At 40.3% G+C, this 17227-nt stretch overlaps 1 protein-coding gene across 3 annotated transcripts in view; it reads right to left on the reverse strand.

Annotated features, from left to right (window-relative positions):
• The window catches only part of DCBLD1 (discoidin, CUB and LCCL domain containing 1), a 45875-nt gene that overhangs the window by 17404 nt on the left and 11244 nt on the right, over positions 1–17227 (reverse strand). For all 3 annotated transcript variants that reach the window (XM_032443294.1, XM_015858670.2, XM_032443295.1), the window contains exons 2-6: positions 12844–13056; positions 4069–4206; positions 3485–3536; positions 2681–2753; positions 971–1104 (exon numbers count right to left, since the gene is read on the reverse strand). In XM_032443294.1, coding sequence (XP_032299185.1) covers positions 971–1104; positions 2681–2753; positions 3485–3536; positions 4069–4206; positions 12844–13056 — 610 coding nt within the window. The remainder of the gene's footprint in view (positions 1–970; positions 1105–2680; positions 2754–3484; positions 3537–4068; positions 4207–12843; positions 13057–17227) is intronic.

Consider the following 17227-nt stretch of genomic DNA (forward strand, 5'->3'; position numbering starts at 1 on the left):
TAGCTTTGATTTCGGTACCAGCATGTTTCATAGTGATTTCATAATTGGTCTGCTTGTTCTGCTTCACTGAGAGGAGGGAGAAGCCAAATGTTTGCAGAATGGCTGACATGGTTATGTAGGATTTCTTCTCATTCCTTTTATTTATTGATTTATTTATTAACAAATGAAACAATGATTGTTAGATTGTCAGGAGGACGTGGAACAAGCATGGGGGAAATAGGAAAAAACTGAAGTCAAATTCCCTTTGCTCTTGTAGTCTTTGGGACCGAGGAGATTTTCCTTCCCATAAGAAAAAAAATGCTTATTGCAAAACCCAGATAACATTTAAAAACTCAAAATACAAACCAACAGAGATGACAGAGGCAATTGCTGGAAGGGCTTACTGCATTGGATAGAGATTAGAGGATTTATTTCTACTTCAACAACAGTGCAATTATAAGTCAGAAGATAAGTGGTAAATATAACACCCTTGCTATAAATATTCTAAAAGGGAAGAATTCTGAACATGTCAAAAGCACAATGTTTAAGAAGATATTCACTAAATCCCCTGTGGCTCAACAGCACTTTATTTATTATTCCTAGGTGGTTTTTTTTTCCACTTTAACATGAATTTAACGTGATTTATTAGTAGATCTATTCAAGATGTATGTTGCGGAACATCATACTTTCACATCTCTGCTAAGAAACTAATTTGCAGATGTATTTTGGAAGGAAAGGAAGAAAAGAGGGAGAAGATACAGCCTTAAACACTATAAAGCCACATAAAATCTCTGCCAACACCATGTTCATAAAGCCATAGAGACAAACCTGCAAACCCCCAAAACCAGCAGCTGACATCTCCTTCCCCAAAAAGCATTGGTGCGGTGTCTCTCCTCCATTTAACAACCTGGCCAGTACTGGAACTGCTCCCAGAGCCAGTGGTGGGTAAGTTAAGCTCCCTCCCAACTCCCTTTGCCCCAGCAATACTCACTCATGTGAGGAGATACCATTGGCGACAACGCCTTCATAGCGGCTGATGCCCTTCTGCTGGGTGACACTGATCTGACCGCCCAGTTCATCTGCAATAACGCCTGCATGTATCGCTGACTTGCACAGCAGTGAGGTCTGAAAAGTAGAAGCCATCAAAACCCCAAACTGAGAAGGCAAATCTGACAAAGTGGTAGTGCTCTCACTTCCAAGCCACCGCTATGGAAGTGTTAGAGCTCATAAAGTCCTGCAAAGGAATGACAGCAATAAGGAAAGACTTAAAGGGAAAGAATAGCTATCTTTGAAAAAAATACATGCTTCCAAAAGTCAAGTTTTTCTCAAATGAAGAATGTAATCATGTGGTTCTAGGAAAATGTGGTGAAGTTTTGACCTGATAAATATTTTGGCCCATCTCAGGAAAACAAAGTCAAAGGCAAAGCAACCACTCTTCTTTGCAAAGAGAAAAAAAATAATGGCTTTTGTGGACTTACCTGAAGCTGGAACTACCTATTACTGTATAGTGCCTTAAGATTTGAGGCAGGTCAAGCATTGGGAAATGTGGCTGTGTGTCCTTCACATGGGGCCAGCTTGGGCACCTCTAGCACCTGGCAAGCACAGCTGACTGCCTGTCCCTTCCAGGGAGGGCTGGTGTGCTGGGACACTGGGGTAGCAGGGCTCCAGGGAGTCCTGGATGTCTTTCCCATCAGAAAAGCTGAATCTGTGTTAATGGCAGAGAAAGGATTTCCTTCAAAAACTCCTCCGCCTAGATAATATCTGCATGAGGTCATGTTATGTGCTGCTTTTATTTCCCAGTCACCCTGGACAGCAGGAATAACTCCAGCTAATTAGAATGCAATGTAGCATTTCTTTGTTTTTTTCAGCTCTGCCATTCTCCTGGATGGGGTGGTGTGCTTGAGTAACTGGATGAACAGGTTATGCATGGGCTTTCTGGAGACTCAGTAACTGCTGTATTTGTGATATGGTGGGGTTTTACTTCAGTGGAAGGATTAATCTTAACTCCACTCTGAAAGATGTCAAGATTTCAGAAGCATAGAGGGAGGTGAGACCAAGGTCTCACACAGAAAAAGAGACACAGGAAAGGCAGAACAATGCATTCTAGGAACCATGAATAAATGTAAGCACTCAGGCAGCTTTGTTTAAAGAGTGAACAGTTAATAAAAACTGATCCTAAAGGTTCTCAGTTATCAGTGGGATGTGATTGGACAGTGTATAATATTAATTTCATCTCAGAGCATGTTCCTGCAGTGCTGAAGGCAGAATCTTAAAGAAAACCCACAAGTAAAGGAAATGCATTTTATTCCAATAAGAGATAACATTAGAAAAGAAATGCATGTGGATTTTAAAAAAGTATAGAGTGAATTCATAGGAATATTTAGGACATCGAAGAGCACTGCCTCAAGAAAGAGAAACCCTATGCATCCAAAAGGCCAGAAACCTGGAGTTAGTAGGTTAGTTTGACAGTCAGCGGACTTTGTTCTCACAGAATTGATTAGTCTGTTTGAACAGTATTTCACTACCTGCTCAGTGTACACTGATAACATACTAATATGCTGATAGTAGAAGGCAACACAGCTGGGAAGAACTATCTACAAGAGCTGAACGGCAATAACTGAAACCAAATTGTGCTATGTAACAGAGCAATGGATTCTTTTCTGTTTTTTATTAAGTTCCTCTCTTTATACAGGGTACTTACATCTCTGTATCCTTCTTCTATGTTCCCAGAAATGTCACCTGCTATATCTCTGCAGCCGGCAGGACAGTATCTGCTGTAGTAAAAGAATAGGGCTTATTTGAAACACGGACTGTCATGATGATACACAGAAACAAACCCATGCAAAAGAAATGCTCTCAGAACCATAGATGCTTCAGCAGTGTGTTCTATCTGACTGTTCACTAGCGATTACCGAAAGTAAATAAAAGCGCTCTTGAGTGGACTGCACATAGCAGCACACAAAGAACTACAATAGCAGTTCTTCAAGTGCATTTTGCTCAATCCTGTTGTTCTAGGAATGTTATTACTCAAGCTTTCAGCCCAGATAAGAAGTCTGCATGCACATCCAGGCAAGTAACCAGCAAAGTACAATTAATTACCATTTCAAATCCTATCAAGGAGCACAGAAATTATAGCTTGTCCTCAGATGATCTTTTATCAGCTGAGGCATGATCTGCTCTCAGGAGATGCAGTGGTATTCAAGGCTACTTTGAATTTCAAAGTGGAAATTCTTCTTACATATGCCATATGCATGCATTCCCAAATGAGGGTTGCTGAGAGCTCTGCAACAATATCCTCTTGTTTTCCTGGGGTGCAGATTTCCATCCTGCACTAGTGCTTCACACAACGAGGCCTGACACTACTGCAGTACTGTAGCTCAAAAACATTCACTTTTCCAGAAAACTAAGACTGTATGTGTCTTATGTGACATTTTACAGCAATTGGATCTGGTGATGCAGAAAAGTAAGAAACAGTGAAGAGAGGAGAGATATAGACTTTCCTTACCTGTATTCAGTCTTTGTGTAGTGGTTTGCTCGTTCCAAACATGTGATTAGATCTGTGGAAAGTTTACAAATGTCAACCCAAGTTGCAAGACATAGAAATACAAAAAAACGTTTGGCTAAACATGAAATTGCATTTGAAGACTTCTCTGTATAATACTTCAAGACAAAACAACAGCTATGGTTTTCCCTCATTCTTTTCATCTCCCTCTTCTACTCATATTTTACATACCTTCAACAAAGATGCATAGGAACACATCCTAGAGTATTAAATGTAGATTTTGTCTCTTCACCTCTCTGATCTCTTCATCCTATCACTGTGTGGCAAAGGCCCTGAATACAGACAGTTCTCATTTGCTGTTTTGCTGGGCCTGTTCTGTAAATTATCTAGATAATATTTCAGCAGCTTTTGTATCTGCTTAATGTTACTATTGCTTCTTATATGCACGCTGTGAAAAAGATGATATTTCTTGCCAATAAGACACCTGAAAATATTTAGGACCAAACATATGAGCCAAAGTCTGTGTGTAGAGAAGATAACGAATTAGGGAGGACTATGCTGCTTGCCCTTTAGAAAAAGTGCTTTACCTGGATGATCACTGCTGGCATAAGACAACAGAAAGCCTCGTCCTGACACATGGGATCCACTCTCAAAATGGATAGTTGCTTCATTGCTGTCCAGAATGATTTCTTTGGGGACAGGCATCATGTTACCACAGTAGGGCCCTACAGACAGAAAGAAGAATTCAGAGTTTAGATGAGATAGTTAGGCTGGAATATTCTTGTGATAAACAAAGAATTTCATTACACGCTCATTCTCCTTCAGTACCAAACCATATACTGACAAAAGGGTTTTAGCTTCAGTCCCTTATGGGTATGAGCTCCAATGTTACCTTGACAAAGAATGGCAAGAATCCAATTGTCCCTCCATGGCATAAACTCTAACATTAACATCTCTCATCACATAAGCCTCAAGAAAATGATTAATACTATTCCACCTTTGAAGCAGAGTGTTCTTAAATACAGCAGTAACTCAGGAGAGAAAAAAAAACTGAATGAACATTGAAAGGCAATCCAAGGTATCTACACAGGATTCTGAAAAGCTTAGGATCATAAACAACACACCTGGCTTTAAAGGATATGTGTACCATGTGTCAAGTTTATGAGCAAGAACTACTAAAATATTCTGTATTTACTTGCATTTTAAAATCATCACCAGACCATTGAAATACATAGTTTAAATTTCCTGAGTTTAAGACAAAGTAAAGAGGGGCGGGAAGGGAGTAGGAAGAGGAGACACGAGTCTTGTGCCTACACTGAATTAGATAATGGTTTTATAGCTACCAGCTGCAGTATCTTGGAGCACTCCTCAGGACACTCCTTTCTTGCCCCAGAAAGCATGTCCGGGACTCTCACAATTACATTTGCCTGTTCAGAAGTCACTTCCTGAGGGGAGCTATCTTTTGAAATTGCCATAGTCTTGCCTCCCATCACCACACCTGGGTGCAAACACTCGTCTCTGGCTCCCCTCAAGCACAGAGGATGCAGGAAATCAAAAGCAGTTTGGATACACTTTGAATTTAAGGGGATGTTTATAATATAAAGTGCTAATAAGAGGTTTTGTAAAATGGCAAACACTTCTTTCCTACATAGAAGCCCTCAGACCATCTATTCTGTTGAGAGCTACAACAGCTTTTGTATAATAAAGCAAGACCTTGGGATGGAAAATGATCCCTTAGATTTTTTTTCCAGGACAATCTCATTTTCTTGGTGGATATTTTGTGGTACCTCAGAACTGAGATTACAAGAAATTGCAAAGTACAACACAAATTTGATCAGCCTTCTGAATATGTGTCTAAAACCTCTTCATTTTGTTTGATATTCTTGATGGGGGGGGGGGGGGCTTTCCCAAATACTTAATCAGCCTTATAGCAGCTAGGAGATCATCCTGTAGAGTAGCCCAGTCAGAAGCAATGACAGCCAGCTGCCAGGAGAAGGGGACAAATTAAAGGACAAATTTTGCCTTTTGGCTTGTAAAATTATAACAAAGTCAGGCAGGCAGAGAAACAAGTGACAATTGTGACATTTCCCTCGAGTGCTCCTGTGTCAAAAATGAGTCACGGCTTAGTCAGAGAAAACAATATCTATAAAAAGGGTTAAACAAATTGCTTAGGAAATGAACTTATCAAAAAGACAGCATTTGACACCGTGTCATACCAGACAACTGCACAAGTGGTTTATTTGAGAAGGTCTTTTGTGTCAGAATGCAGTGGGAGAAGTGCTAACTTATTTTTCTTCCGAAGGAGAAGAAGAAAGAAAGAGAGAAAGGGGAGAAGACAGGAAGGCGTTGTGCTTCTTCAAAATGAAACACTTGAGAAAGCGTTAGTCTTGTTCTTGTCTCAGGGACTGACTGTATATTTTCTCACCAATGCTCTTCTGCTTTTTCCCTGACAGCAATTAGCAGTGACGTATCTACTCTGTAGGTATAATTTTGATCGCTGACTCACTCAACCACACACCGGCTGGGTCAGGATTAGCTGTCTCCTACAGTAGCAAGTCTACATGTGTTTCAGGTAATTATACAAACAAATCACATGCCATAAGTAAAAAAGATGAAATAAGAAAGTCTAGACTCATAGAGTTGTATAATATGAAAACCAATAATTTAGAAACAGATTAAGAAATCAGCATGCAATGCCTGAAGACAAGTTTATATTGATAAGTAATAAATCCAATAAGGGTTACAAATCTATGGTTATCTCCCAGTTCTGTCAATGGTAGTTCTGGTGTGCTCAGAGACACGTGTATGGCTCTCAACTAAGGAGATCTAAGATCAACTTGGTCTATCATAAAGGATATAAAAGCAAGAATAAGTAACCACTGAAGAAATCAATAGTTTCCAAAATTGTATGAATTACCCATCTGCATAGATTAAAATAATAATAATAATAATAATAATTTTAAAAAGCAGATATTAATATCAGAAAACATTAACTTGTTCTTTCGTTGCAAACAGATGAAGCCTTGCAAAGTTTTTCAGCATAGTTCTTCCCAATAATTCCGGCAATACCAGCAATACACAGCCAGATCATCAAACTTCCATGATACCTAGTAAAGCTTAACTGCTTGCATGCCATCGAATACAGGAATTTGCACTGAGAACTATGGTTTAGAAAAGGGTAAAAGCAACACCTCGTGTCCTAGTGTCCCTCCGAGTACACACATTAGGAGATCTTATAGACATTAGTAGATTAAGAACCATCAACACCTGTAGCAATTCTACTTAAACTGAAAACTATTTCCTAGGCAGATTTTTCCATTTGCAATTGAGGTGACAAGATCGTGGATCTTTACCATCTACTTCTAAGACTCACATACACTCCCTCTTTTCTCTGAGTATTCCACATAGTCTGTTGACAGCTGGTCTACACGAGTACTGAGCAACCGCAGTGGAGAAGAGGGATGAAGGAGAAAGCATTGGTTTGTGAGCAGTTTAAAAGGGAGAATCTCATTTAAAGGCCTTGTTAACTTTTATTGCAGCATTTGGACTTGACTCTGGATAAGCATTTAATTTCTAAACTTGGGACTATGCCAGAAGTTTTTAAGATCCCTTTTGAAAACTGCCAGATCACTTTATCAGTTTTTCATCTTCTAAAGTCAGTTGTGAGGTGGGTTGCTTTGCATATTCAGCTTGAAAAACAAGTCATGAATGCTGATCTCTCTCCTTGCTTCCTCTCTCAGTGACTCTGCTGGATGTCTGTTAGGGTAAGGAGGAGGCAGGGTTGTTTGGTTTGTTTACTAAGAACAAAGGAAAGATTTTGATTTAATAAACAGATGTGCTATACGTCAGGAAATTGAGTAGGTGTTCTCCATACTTCAGTATTAGTATATCTACATATCAGGGGCCTTTCTTTTTTTGGTGTCTTGCTGACAAGAGCTGACACAACTGTGGTTCCGTCTGTTCGCTCCAGATTCATTAATAGATATGTATTTTTTAAATTCTACAGGAGAGCTATTAGGGGCTTATGGATTCTGAATGTTCCTAATTTAATATTCTCTATAATTAAATTAACATTTAATGCCTTTCTTCTACAACTCTTAATCTGCTGATATGGTTTAGGTGGCTTAAATGAAATACTCTTATTTTGAAATCATTGTCTCCAAGCAGTATTAATGTCCTGGGAAATACACAGTAAATGGTCTCATGTACATCCTTTGGCTGTCGCCTCTGGAGACCAAAGAAGTTATTTTATGCTTTGTTTGTTTTTAAAATGTTAGCAATAGTCTCCCCCTTTTGTCTTTTTGATAATAGCATTGTTTTGCAAATCTGATGATCTTTACAGCATTGTCTGTTTTTATGAAGTCTAGTTTACTTCTGCTGTCAGCCAGACTCTGGAACATTTCCTGAGGTCGTTTTGTAGAGCTGTGCTCCTTTATTCTTTCTACTTCCCTTAAGAAGTGCTCTGCCAGAGGGCTCACTTCTCTCATACCAAGCAGCAAGGCCTACATGCTGCTTGTTTCTGCAGGTTTCGAGGTACCTCAATAGCTGCAGAAGGACTGGGGATGTGATGAGCACAGATTATGCCTGCATCATTTCAGAGTTAAAAACTCAGCCAGTGTGTAAGAGATTTGCACAAACAGCTCACAAAAACTGCAAGGATCTCTTATATTTTTATGTAAAAATGCGTATTTTTGAGATTTGCCTCCATCCCAAATTCACACACACGCTTCACTTTCATAAGCAATAATTAAGCGTAGCTGGTAACTCTTCTCCTGCTACCAAGGAAGAGGAGACAGAAAGCCTCCTCTGCACAGGACGCAATGAAGTGGTGTTTAATGCTAAGTAGATGTGAGTTGACAGGGAAATCACATCTGTTACTCAGGGTGAGACAGTCTGGTTATTCAGCATTTAACTGTGCAACGCAGTCTGACTTCAGAATAAGTCTGAGAGTTACTTGTTTTAGGAAAAACAAATGAAACTTTCTGTTTGTTCTTCCGAAGGGCTGCCAAAGATGGTGATGAAGTAGAGAAAAAGGCCACCAAGCAGTCAGGTAAAAGAAGTAATTAACTACAGTTAAACAATGGAGAGTCCAGCCCACCTGTTCTCCAGGCTGTAGATCTGCCTGCCTGACCTCACCTAACACTGTGCCCGTGGTGTTTGCTAAACCCAAGGACAGAAGCCCAGCCACAGTTAGGAATCTCTAGTGAAGAGATGTACCTGTTTAACAAAAGACTCAAAGCATAATACCATTTATGAATCTAAAATGAGTATGAGGTCATTTGATGAAAGAAAAGCAAAGTTGTCATTTTACAGCTCGGCCTTTTGAAAGCTGCTGCAACCATTCGGGCGAAACCCAACTGTTAACAGAGTTTTGACTGTTAAGAAATCGCTCAACTTCATCTTCAGTAATGAGAACTTGTCTGGGCATCTCACTGGATTTCCTGAAATACCAGAAACAATACTGCAATAGCAAGTTTTCCTTGAGGAGTGAAAAAGAATCCTGGGCGCACCCTCTGTTCAAGAAAGACATTTATTACAATCTATAGTAAGGAAGGGTGGTGCGATGAATACCCTCTTGCCATAGTGACAGGTGTGAGGCACTGAAAGGCATTTGGTTCTCCTTCACACACACACATGCATGCTCTCTCAACAGCTACCAGACACTCACACATCAGTAAATGTTCAGTTTTCCTAACAACCATCAGTGACTGGCTGCAGGGAGAAAAGAGCATTTCCAGTAATTTCTTTTGCTATTTCACACTAGTTATTGAGTGCAAATTATGCAAGCAGTTAACAGCGTTAACTCTCCAAATTATTACTAGTCACTCAGCAGATCTGACATCCACCCCAGAGGAACACATCAGACTCCTACTGAGTGCAAGTGAATGGAAGTAGGCACTTATCTGTTCTTTATTCTCTCTCCAGTCAGATTTATGATCATCTCACAAAAATTAAGGGAAAAAATACTAAGCCATTAGTTGAGGAAAGACTGAAAAATGCAAGTAAAAAGGGTCCAAAGAGATACAAGAATTTGATAGTCATGAAAAGAAGCTGAGCAAAAGCCATTCCTGTCAAGCCTTACAAACATTTCTGTTAATATGTACATAAGTGGTGTAGCAATGGCTGTTGTGTTCCTGAGAACTACAGGGACCACATTGTTAATCTTGTTTTCACATATCCCTTTAACTAATTAAAAAATCAGAAGCTCTTTTCAGAGCTCGGTATTTTTAATATGCTCAGCTAATGCAATTAACTCTAGAAGAAAAGCATTTCAGGGGAGGCTGCACACCGTCCACACTTTGAAACATGCTTATGTTGTTTTCCATTCTAGATCTCTTCTGTGTGGAAAATAGAAGAAGCAAACAAAAAGAATCCACCCTGTTTTCACTCAGTGCAAAGTCGTGCCTCTGAAAAGGGACACTATTTATTTCTCCCAGAGACAACATGTGCAGAGTTGTGTTAACGTTTGGTGACTCAGTTGCACCAAAACTGGTGTTACTGTACTGACTGATGATGAATGTTTTCACACCTAAGTCTGGATGGAAAGCCAGCAGTTGGAAAGAGAAGGCTTACTACAGTGTCATTCATCCAGTTGACCTCAAAAAAAACAGTGGGAAGAATAATAACCCCGAGACAGTGTTCAGCCACTTTATGGCTCCAGTTTTAGAGCATCATTAAGATTATTTAATGACCATCATTTGATGGCAATACTGTGGAAATGTAAATGCAATGGGTGCCTTCACAGGTTCATCAAAGATAAGAAGTATCAAAAGTGAGAACTGTAGTGTAAAGTTGGTGTTCCATCTGAGTGTAGAGGCTTAGTAGATCAGCATACTCAGTGCTACACATTATTCTAGGAAGGAATTAAATCCAGGGTATTCTTGGGTCAGTGCACAAGATGGGATGAATTCCCTGAACTTAAACACATCTCACATATCAGTGTTCTATTGCCTAATCTGTAGTCACAGGCTTGATAAAGCAAAGAAATCACTTAGCTAACAGAAATCCACTTGTTTGTAACAGTTTGCCTTTGGTGCACGGGACAAAAATACCCCAGACATGAACTGAGTTACTCCTTGTGTATTCCATGAATCCCAGCAGGAGGTTATTAGAATGAACAAATCACAGTTATATATAAAGACCGGTGGGACAAACGTGAAAGGACTTTATCATCAGAAGACTTGCTTATACTAATGTATTTACATGCACATGGTATGGTGCTTTGACTCTGACCAATTTTCTAGGCTTCAGATGCACTCCTCAATAAAATGTTGCGTGCATACTGATGTTGCCTGTCTTGTATTCAGTGGAATTGAAGAGATCAGAGTAGTATTTAAAACATATTTCCCATTGGACTTTATTTCCTGATAACTGCATACCTCACAGAGCAGAGGCTGTCTGGCTAATTTGAGGTATGAGTAATGTTCACACTGCCAGGCTTCACACTTAGCTTTTTAGATTTTCCTTTTTAAGCCCTAGTCAGGTATGGACATCCACAAACAGTCAAACATTAATGTTTAACTGCTTGGAAGTTCCAATGCCTGTCAAGTATTTTCAGATCTCCAACATCCTATTAAAAAATTCAGTGGCAAAGGTCAATATCTTCCTGAATGAAGATACCAACCTGCTTCATGGAAGAGAGGAGAGATGTAGAATGAAAACCTGGGCTGAAAAGCAGCCACCTGAAAGGGCACCTCACAGGATCAAATGTGCTTAACACTGCCCAATCACAGAACTCCTTTTGCTTACATAAACACTTATTAATCTCTAGAACTATAGCAAAACTGCTGAAACAACACACTTGGAAAGGTCTTAATCTCATCTGTGAATTCCTGCATCTTTTAAAACACAAGTGGTACTGTGAATTTTTGCATATAGTGCTACTTCCTCACTGCATGGATCTACCTGAAAGTAAAGAAAGCACTCTGTATGTAGGAAAGTCTACAGCAAGCTATAGACCACAAAAACCATTACAGATAGCATGTCTGCTTAAGCTGTAAAACCTGTTTAATCAAATAGAAGCAAAATCTGCTAATTGTGCAGTTTATTACAGAGGATGCAAATTATAGTCCATACGCATCAGATATTACTAATCAGGTATGAAAATGGGTGTGGGAACACTTTACAAAATTCATTACATGGGTTTGATTGCATAATACACCAGCGTTCAGTGTCTGTAGGCTGATTAGCTGCAAGACTGAACTATGTGAAGACACCTTGGGGCTGTTGTGTGAGGAGTCAAAATTTCAATTAGAATTCAAGCTTCATTTTTACTTCAAAAACCAATATACTGACTTGCCTTGTTCCTTAGATAAGCTATTGATTTGAAGTGTTAAGGTAATATCAGTAAAAATCATTCAAAGTTGTGATACTGCACCACTAAACCCGTATCACTTACTGCCAAGTACAGACAGTGTGCTTCAACTGAACAGAATTCCTTTCTTACGGGTATATGAACATAAACATAAATAAATAAATCCAAGTGCACAAACAGAAACATTCCTTATACCTCAGATAAAGCTATATGCAAGACTTAGATATGAACATGTAAGTGTTCACTCTTGTTGGAGGCTGCTTCAAAATGTAATACATCCCTTGTGATGAGCAATAATTACCTTCACCTTCATTTGTGAGAGAGCCTTTAATACTTCACCTGATCTTATTTTACCAGATGAATTATAGGCCTACCATGTTTATGAATTAAAGGCAATCATCTGTCTTTACTATTATGAGACCTGAGCTTGGGTGAACCACGTACTGCACTGAGACAAGCAATGAGCTGGGCCACATTGACAGCTCACTGTGGCTTGACTCTTCATTTTCTTTTTCCTCTGAATCTGTTTTGCCTGTAATATCCATTACAGTACATTCAACCTCAGCTGCCTGAAGGGCTATAGCCTGCTCTCAGCTGGCAAAACTTTATGGACTTGTAATTCATGAGTTTCTTCCATCGATATGGGACTTCTCACAGCTCCACGTCTTTGCCTAGATTTCAATCTGACTTCAGAAAAAGGGCTCACTGACATGAACATCAGTTTGACTCCTTTACAGAGCAGATCAAAAGCCCCAGCAGCAGCTGGCTGAAAAAACTGATTCGAGGAAGGCCTCAGGTCCTCTTGGGAGGACTTTGTTGTTCTATTGTTTTAAGTGCACAGTTATAGCACATCTATACACTTATCCTCTTCGGTAAATTGCTTACTCAAGTGCAGTCTGGCTGCACACATTTAATATCTGAAGTATTAAAGACTGTATGTTAGGAAAAGTTATCGGTAACAAATAGGTAGCAATAGCAGAGGTTATCTCATCTGAGACCCAGACTAATGATGAAATAGATGCAGGAGAGATGACTCGCTTTGACTTACCATGCAGAGTTGAAGAACTCAGGATGGTAAGGTAGCTGGATTCACACTTCTGTGATTCAATATCCAGGTCTCCAATTTTTAAGATCAGGCGTTTTCCCTGAGGTACTTGGATTTTCTTTTCACATAGTGTGTAGTTTGGATATGTCCCAGGATAGTTCTTGGAAGCCAGGGTCCCGCTGTCCTGATACATCACTATGTGCCCACATCCATCTCCTGTAGTAGAACCAAGGAAGAAAAACAAAACATATTCCTCAATTAATATTTTAAAAAAAAGTAAGAAAAGGCTGACCACAAAACCATCTCAATTGCATTCCATCTTCTTAAAGAGTATTTTGTAATTCTCCGCCTCAGTTTTACAGTTGTTGGAAAACAGGTAATTAAAATAAATGGAGTCTTATTTATCTTGCAAAGCAGGAGCAAAAAAGAGTTGGAAACACTTGTGAATTAAAGAGTATTTGACAGTTCTGTATAAACAGAGACTCTGGTTTTGATTTACAGCCAAACCCTACTGAAACCTTAAGGATGCAATTTCACGTGTAATAGGTAGGATCCTTCCTCAAACAGTTCTCCCTCAATTATCATTCCACACTTTATTTCCACGTAAGGAGCCATCAGGGAAAGAGCAACTGAATCATGCATGGAAGCACAGACATGACCTAACCGCATACTGTCACAGCCCTGACTCATCTTACTTTCCTGTTGGTTTTCTTGCTTTGCTTGCACAATGCAAAAAGCACGGGGGGCAAAGTAAACACAAATGGTGGGATGGGTGTCCTCAGCAAAATGTGCAGGCTACTTCATGCCAGTGTTCCCAGAGCAGTCAGTGCTGCTTTTCACTGCTAGCAGGGAGAGGACAGGTGCTCACCCAGCCCACCCCAGCATAGGCAGAGAGTTGGTACTGCGGCAAAATGGATTTTCATGGCAAGGGGTGAACTCAGGTTTGGAGCAGCTGCAGAAGCATAAGACAACAGGAAAAGGTCCATGGAAATACAGGGGGGACGTGGGGACTGACATGGAAAACAGGATGCATCTACAGAGGGGAAGGAAGCAGGTGACAGATAGGAGACCTTGACTACTGGAGGAAGAAATTCTTAGTGAACTATTTAAAGGTGTACCAGTACTGTAAAATTAATGTGTTAAAGCCTGACTTATTTCATTATGCTGAGTCTTGAAAAAAGGAAACTATTACATTAGTGAAACTGGTGCCACATCTGTGTATGTGTAGCAGCCCTCAGTTTTAGGTCAAATGTAACACAGCAACTCTTTCTATAGGGGTTTTGTACACCGTTGCCATTTACCACTGCAAAACTAAAACCAATTCTAGAGGCATTAATAGAACAGACTTCTGAAGAGCTGAGAATTCGTGTTTACTTAGTTTCACTTTGGGGGATGTTTTGGTTAAGTTGCGTCGATCTGGCTGCTTTAATTACTACCTGAGTTTCCTTTCACAAATACTCAAAAGAACAAGCTTCAGATTTGATAAGACTGTTGAAGGATGAAAAGTTAGAAAAGAGTTGCTTGATAAAAATGCGAACCATTTTGGGGGCTGGAGTGAAGGTGGCATGCTGTGCAAAGGTGAGATCCAAGGTATCAAATGTTGCCTTGCAACTATATAATTACATTGCCATTTCATGAATCTCACTCAGCTGCTTATTCACAGGCAACAGCATTCATTTTGAGGTGTTATCATTACTTCTGCCTTTGTTGCCTGCTATTTAATTCTGTCACAGGTTCATGCTCAGAATAGAGGTGAATAAGAGACAGTAATCCAAAATCGTATCGCCAAGAAACACACTAAAAAAGGTTTCTCAGATCTCTTTGTTGATATATTTTAAAAAAATACCTGTTGTTAAAGGTAGTTTTCCTCTCTCCTTTGATTTTAAGATGAATAGGAAAATGCTAAAAACAAAAGACAAACCAGTCCCTGGTTCATCCTTTCAATGGAAACTTTATTCAGCAGGAATTAAAGTTTAAGGAGAGATACAGTCCACATGCTGTCAGCTGTCTTGACCAGGGAGGTGCAGGCAGTGTGAAACCAGATTGCTTCCAACAGGATATTGGACAATCCTGTGGTCTGTGTAGTAAAAAAGAGCAACCTGTGGTCCTTATTTAATCCTGGTGTTTCTACCAGTAAGCATTCATTTAAGTTGGGCTGCTGAAAACCAAATGATTGCAGTCTGGGGCTTGATTTGCAACTTGTCCTCATTGGAGAGCAAAAAGGGAAAATGAAGGGAAAAGTTACACAGCCACAGCAAGACATCATGGGGATGAACTCCTTGAAACTAAAAGTCCAGTGTTTGCCTGGCTTTCATCTCAGTGGGTTTGTTCTGGCCTGCGCCACCTCAGTAAAACCTCAAGGATTCTCTGTGGTACAGCTGTTCTCACGATGCTGAAAAGACATCGCTATCATAGTGAGATGCTGACAACTGTACAGGTCAAAGGGCACTACATATCTGCAGGAAGTGTACAAGGAAAACTGCAGACACCTCAGCCCTCCGTCCCTCTCTTCATAGGTTATACAAGGTCTTGTCCCCACAGAAACTCCTTCTTTAAAGATCTGTCTTTGAGGCAGCACTGAAATGTAATAAGACATGAACATCTTTAGAACTAAGATAGCGTAAGTGCTATTTTCCAGCTTTTCACTTATGTAATGTGGGCAGGACAGTCATTCAGGCCCTATGGCTGATGAGAAGCAAGTGCAGCATTGTCCTGAACCTGTGAAGTCCTTCATTGCCCCTGCTCTGCCTGTCTGCCTCCAAGGAAAAGGTCAGGACAAAAGAGCATCTGCCACAGGAGCTGAAGCAATGCCCCAAGTCAGGCCAAGCCCTAGAAACTATCGCTTCTAACTCCAGCTCCACATTTTGACTTTCTCAGCAGGATTACCAGAGCAAAGAAAAATGTTATACTGAAATATGCTTGAAAATGCACCCTGGGGAAGGAACCTGAAGTCACAGAGGGAAGGCAGAATAAAGCTCTGGTTCAGATAATTCATTCAAAGACATTTAATGACTACATTTAGTTTAAAAAAAGCGAAATAAAATGAATATAACTTATTGTTTATCAAAGGCTCAAATCTTGAGGAAATTGAAAGGAATTGAAAATACGTGCTTTCTTCATCTTTTCCAATAAAAAAATGTGAACAAGCCTATTATTAGTTTAGGTTTTATTGCTATTTTCTATATGAAATCTTGTTTTTAATAGAAATGCATTGACCAAACCGCAAATACATTGAGTCTTACATGCAATGGTTTAAGTTCCTCATATCACATTCTTCTTTCCTATAAGCACAGCTCTTGTGAATGGAAATAGGTGTATTTAACCAGTAAATTCAGTGCAGGGTTTCTTGCTAACACTAAGTTTTTATTTAGCTTTGCCTTTAGGAGCTGCTTTTTAGCACCCTATTGGGAAGCAGTCAATGGTCTTGCCACAGACATCCCAGTTTCATGGCTTCCCACTTGACTGAAGCTAAACAAAATATTTAAGCAGAAGGTATTCATCAGACAGAAAACCAAAATACGCATAGATTTCATAAAGACTCTGCTCATCACCAGGAGTTACTAAAAGCACAGCAAACGTACTTTACAAACTGCATTCTCATGGACATTTGAATAGAGATCAAGATTGCAGCCACTGCATTGAGAGCCCATTGGCCTACACTCAGGCTGCAAGGGGGATCACACAACACTGGAAATAAGATTTTTTACCACCAAGATAAAAACAGTCTCCTGTGGAAGAAGGTGAAAATATCTGGACTGAACCACAACCTCTGCAGCTAAGCTGGGCTCCCTGATACCCCCTTGTATTTGCTGAGATAAATGTTTATGAGTAAAGCCCAGCCTGGGTCTCACTAGAGGTCACCAGGGCATGGATCATGCAACTGTCCACGTGGAAAGGATGAGGGCACATATCGGTGGGGGGGTTGCCATTACCATCACTTGAATTCCTGTATGGTTGATTTGTGCAGGGCAGGGTAAGGGAGGTATCCCTGGGCAGCCATGGATTTGACCTGGCCACAGTGGCTGGCACATGGTGGGACACAGGAGATAAAACCTGCACCCACAAACAAGCACATGAGCTGCTCACAGGAATATCCCCACACACACATACTATGGCTTAGAAGGGGGCAGCTTTCACAAAACAGGAGCGGTCTCAGAAGCAGCAGAGCTGGATCTTTCTGGAAATAGCTCCAGTACCTCACAGTGCCGTCCTGCTACCCAGTACTACTTGGGTGGCTGCCTCATTGCTCCTGCAGCCTCCCACAGCCAGCTCACAGGCCAAGCCCCAGGCTTGCACCCCTGTGCCTGCCCACCCCTGGCTTTACAGCAGGGTACTCTCCCCTAAGGAAGAGGCTGTTCTCACATAACTGCTACAGAATCTCTCACGT

This window comes from Coturnix japonica, chromosome 3 (genome assembly GCF_001577835.2).
Source record: "Coturnix japonica isolate 7356 chromosome 3, Coturnix japonica 2.1, whole genome shotgun sequence".
NCBI classification, from domain to species: Eukaryota; Metazoa; Chordata; class Aves; order Galliformes; family Phasianidae; genus Coturnix; species Coturnix japonica.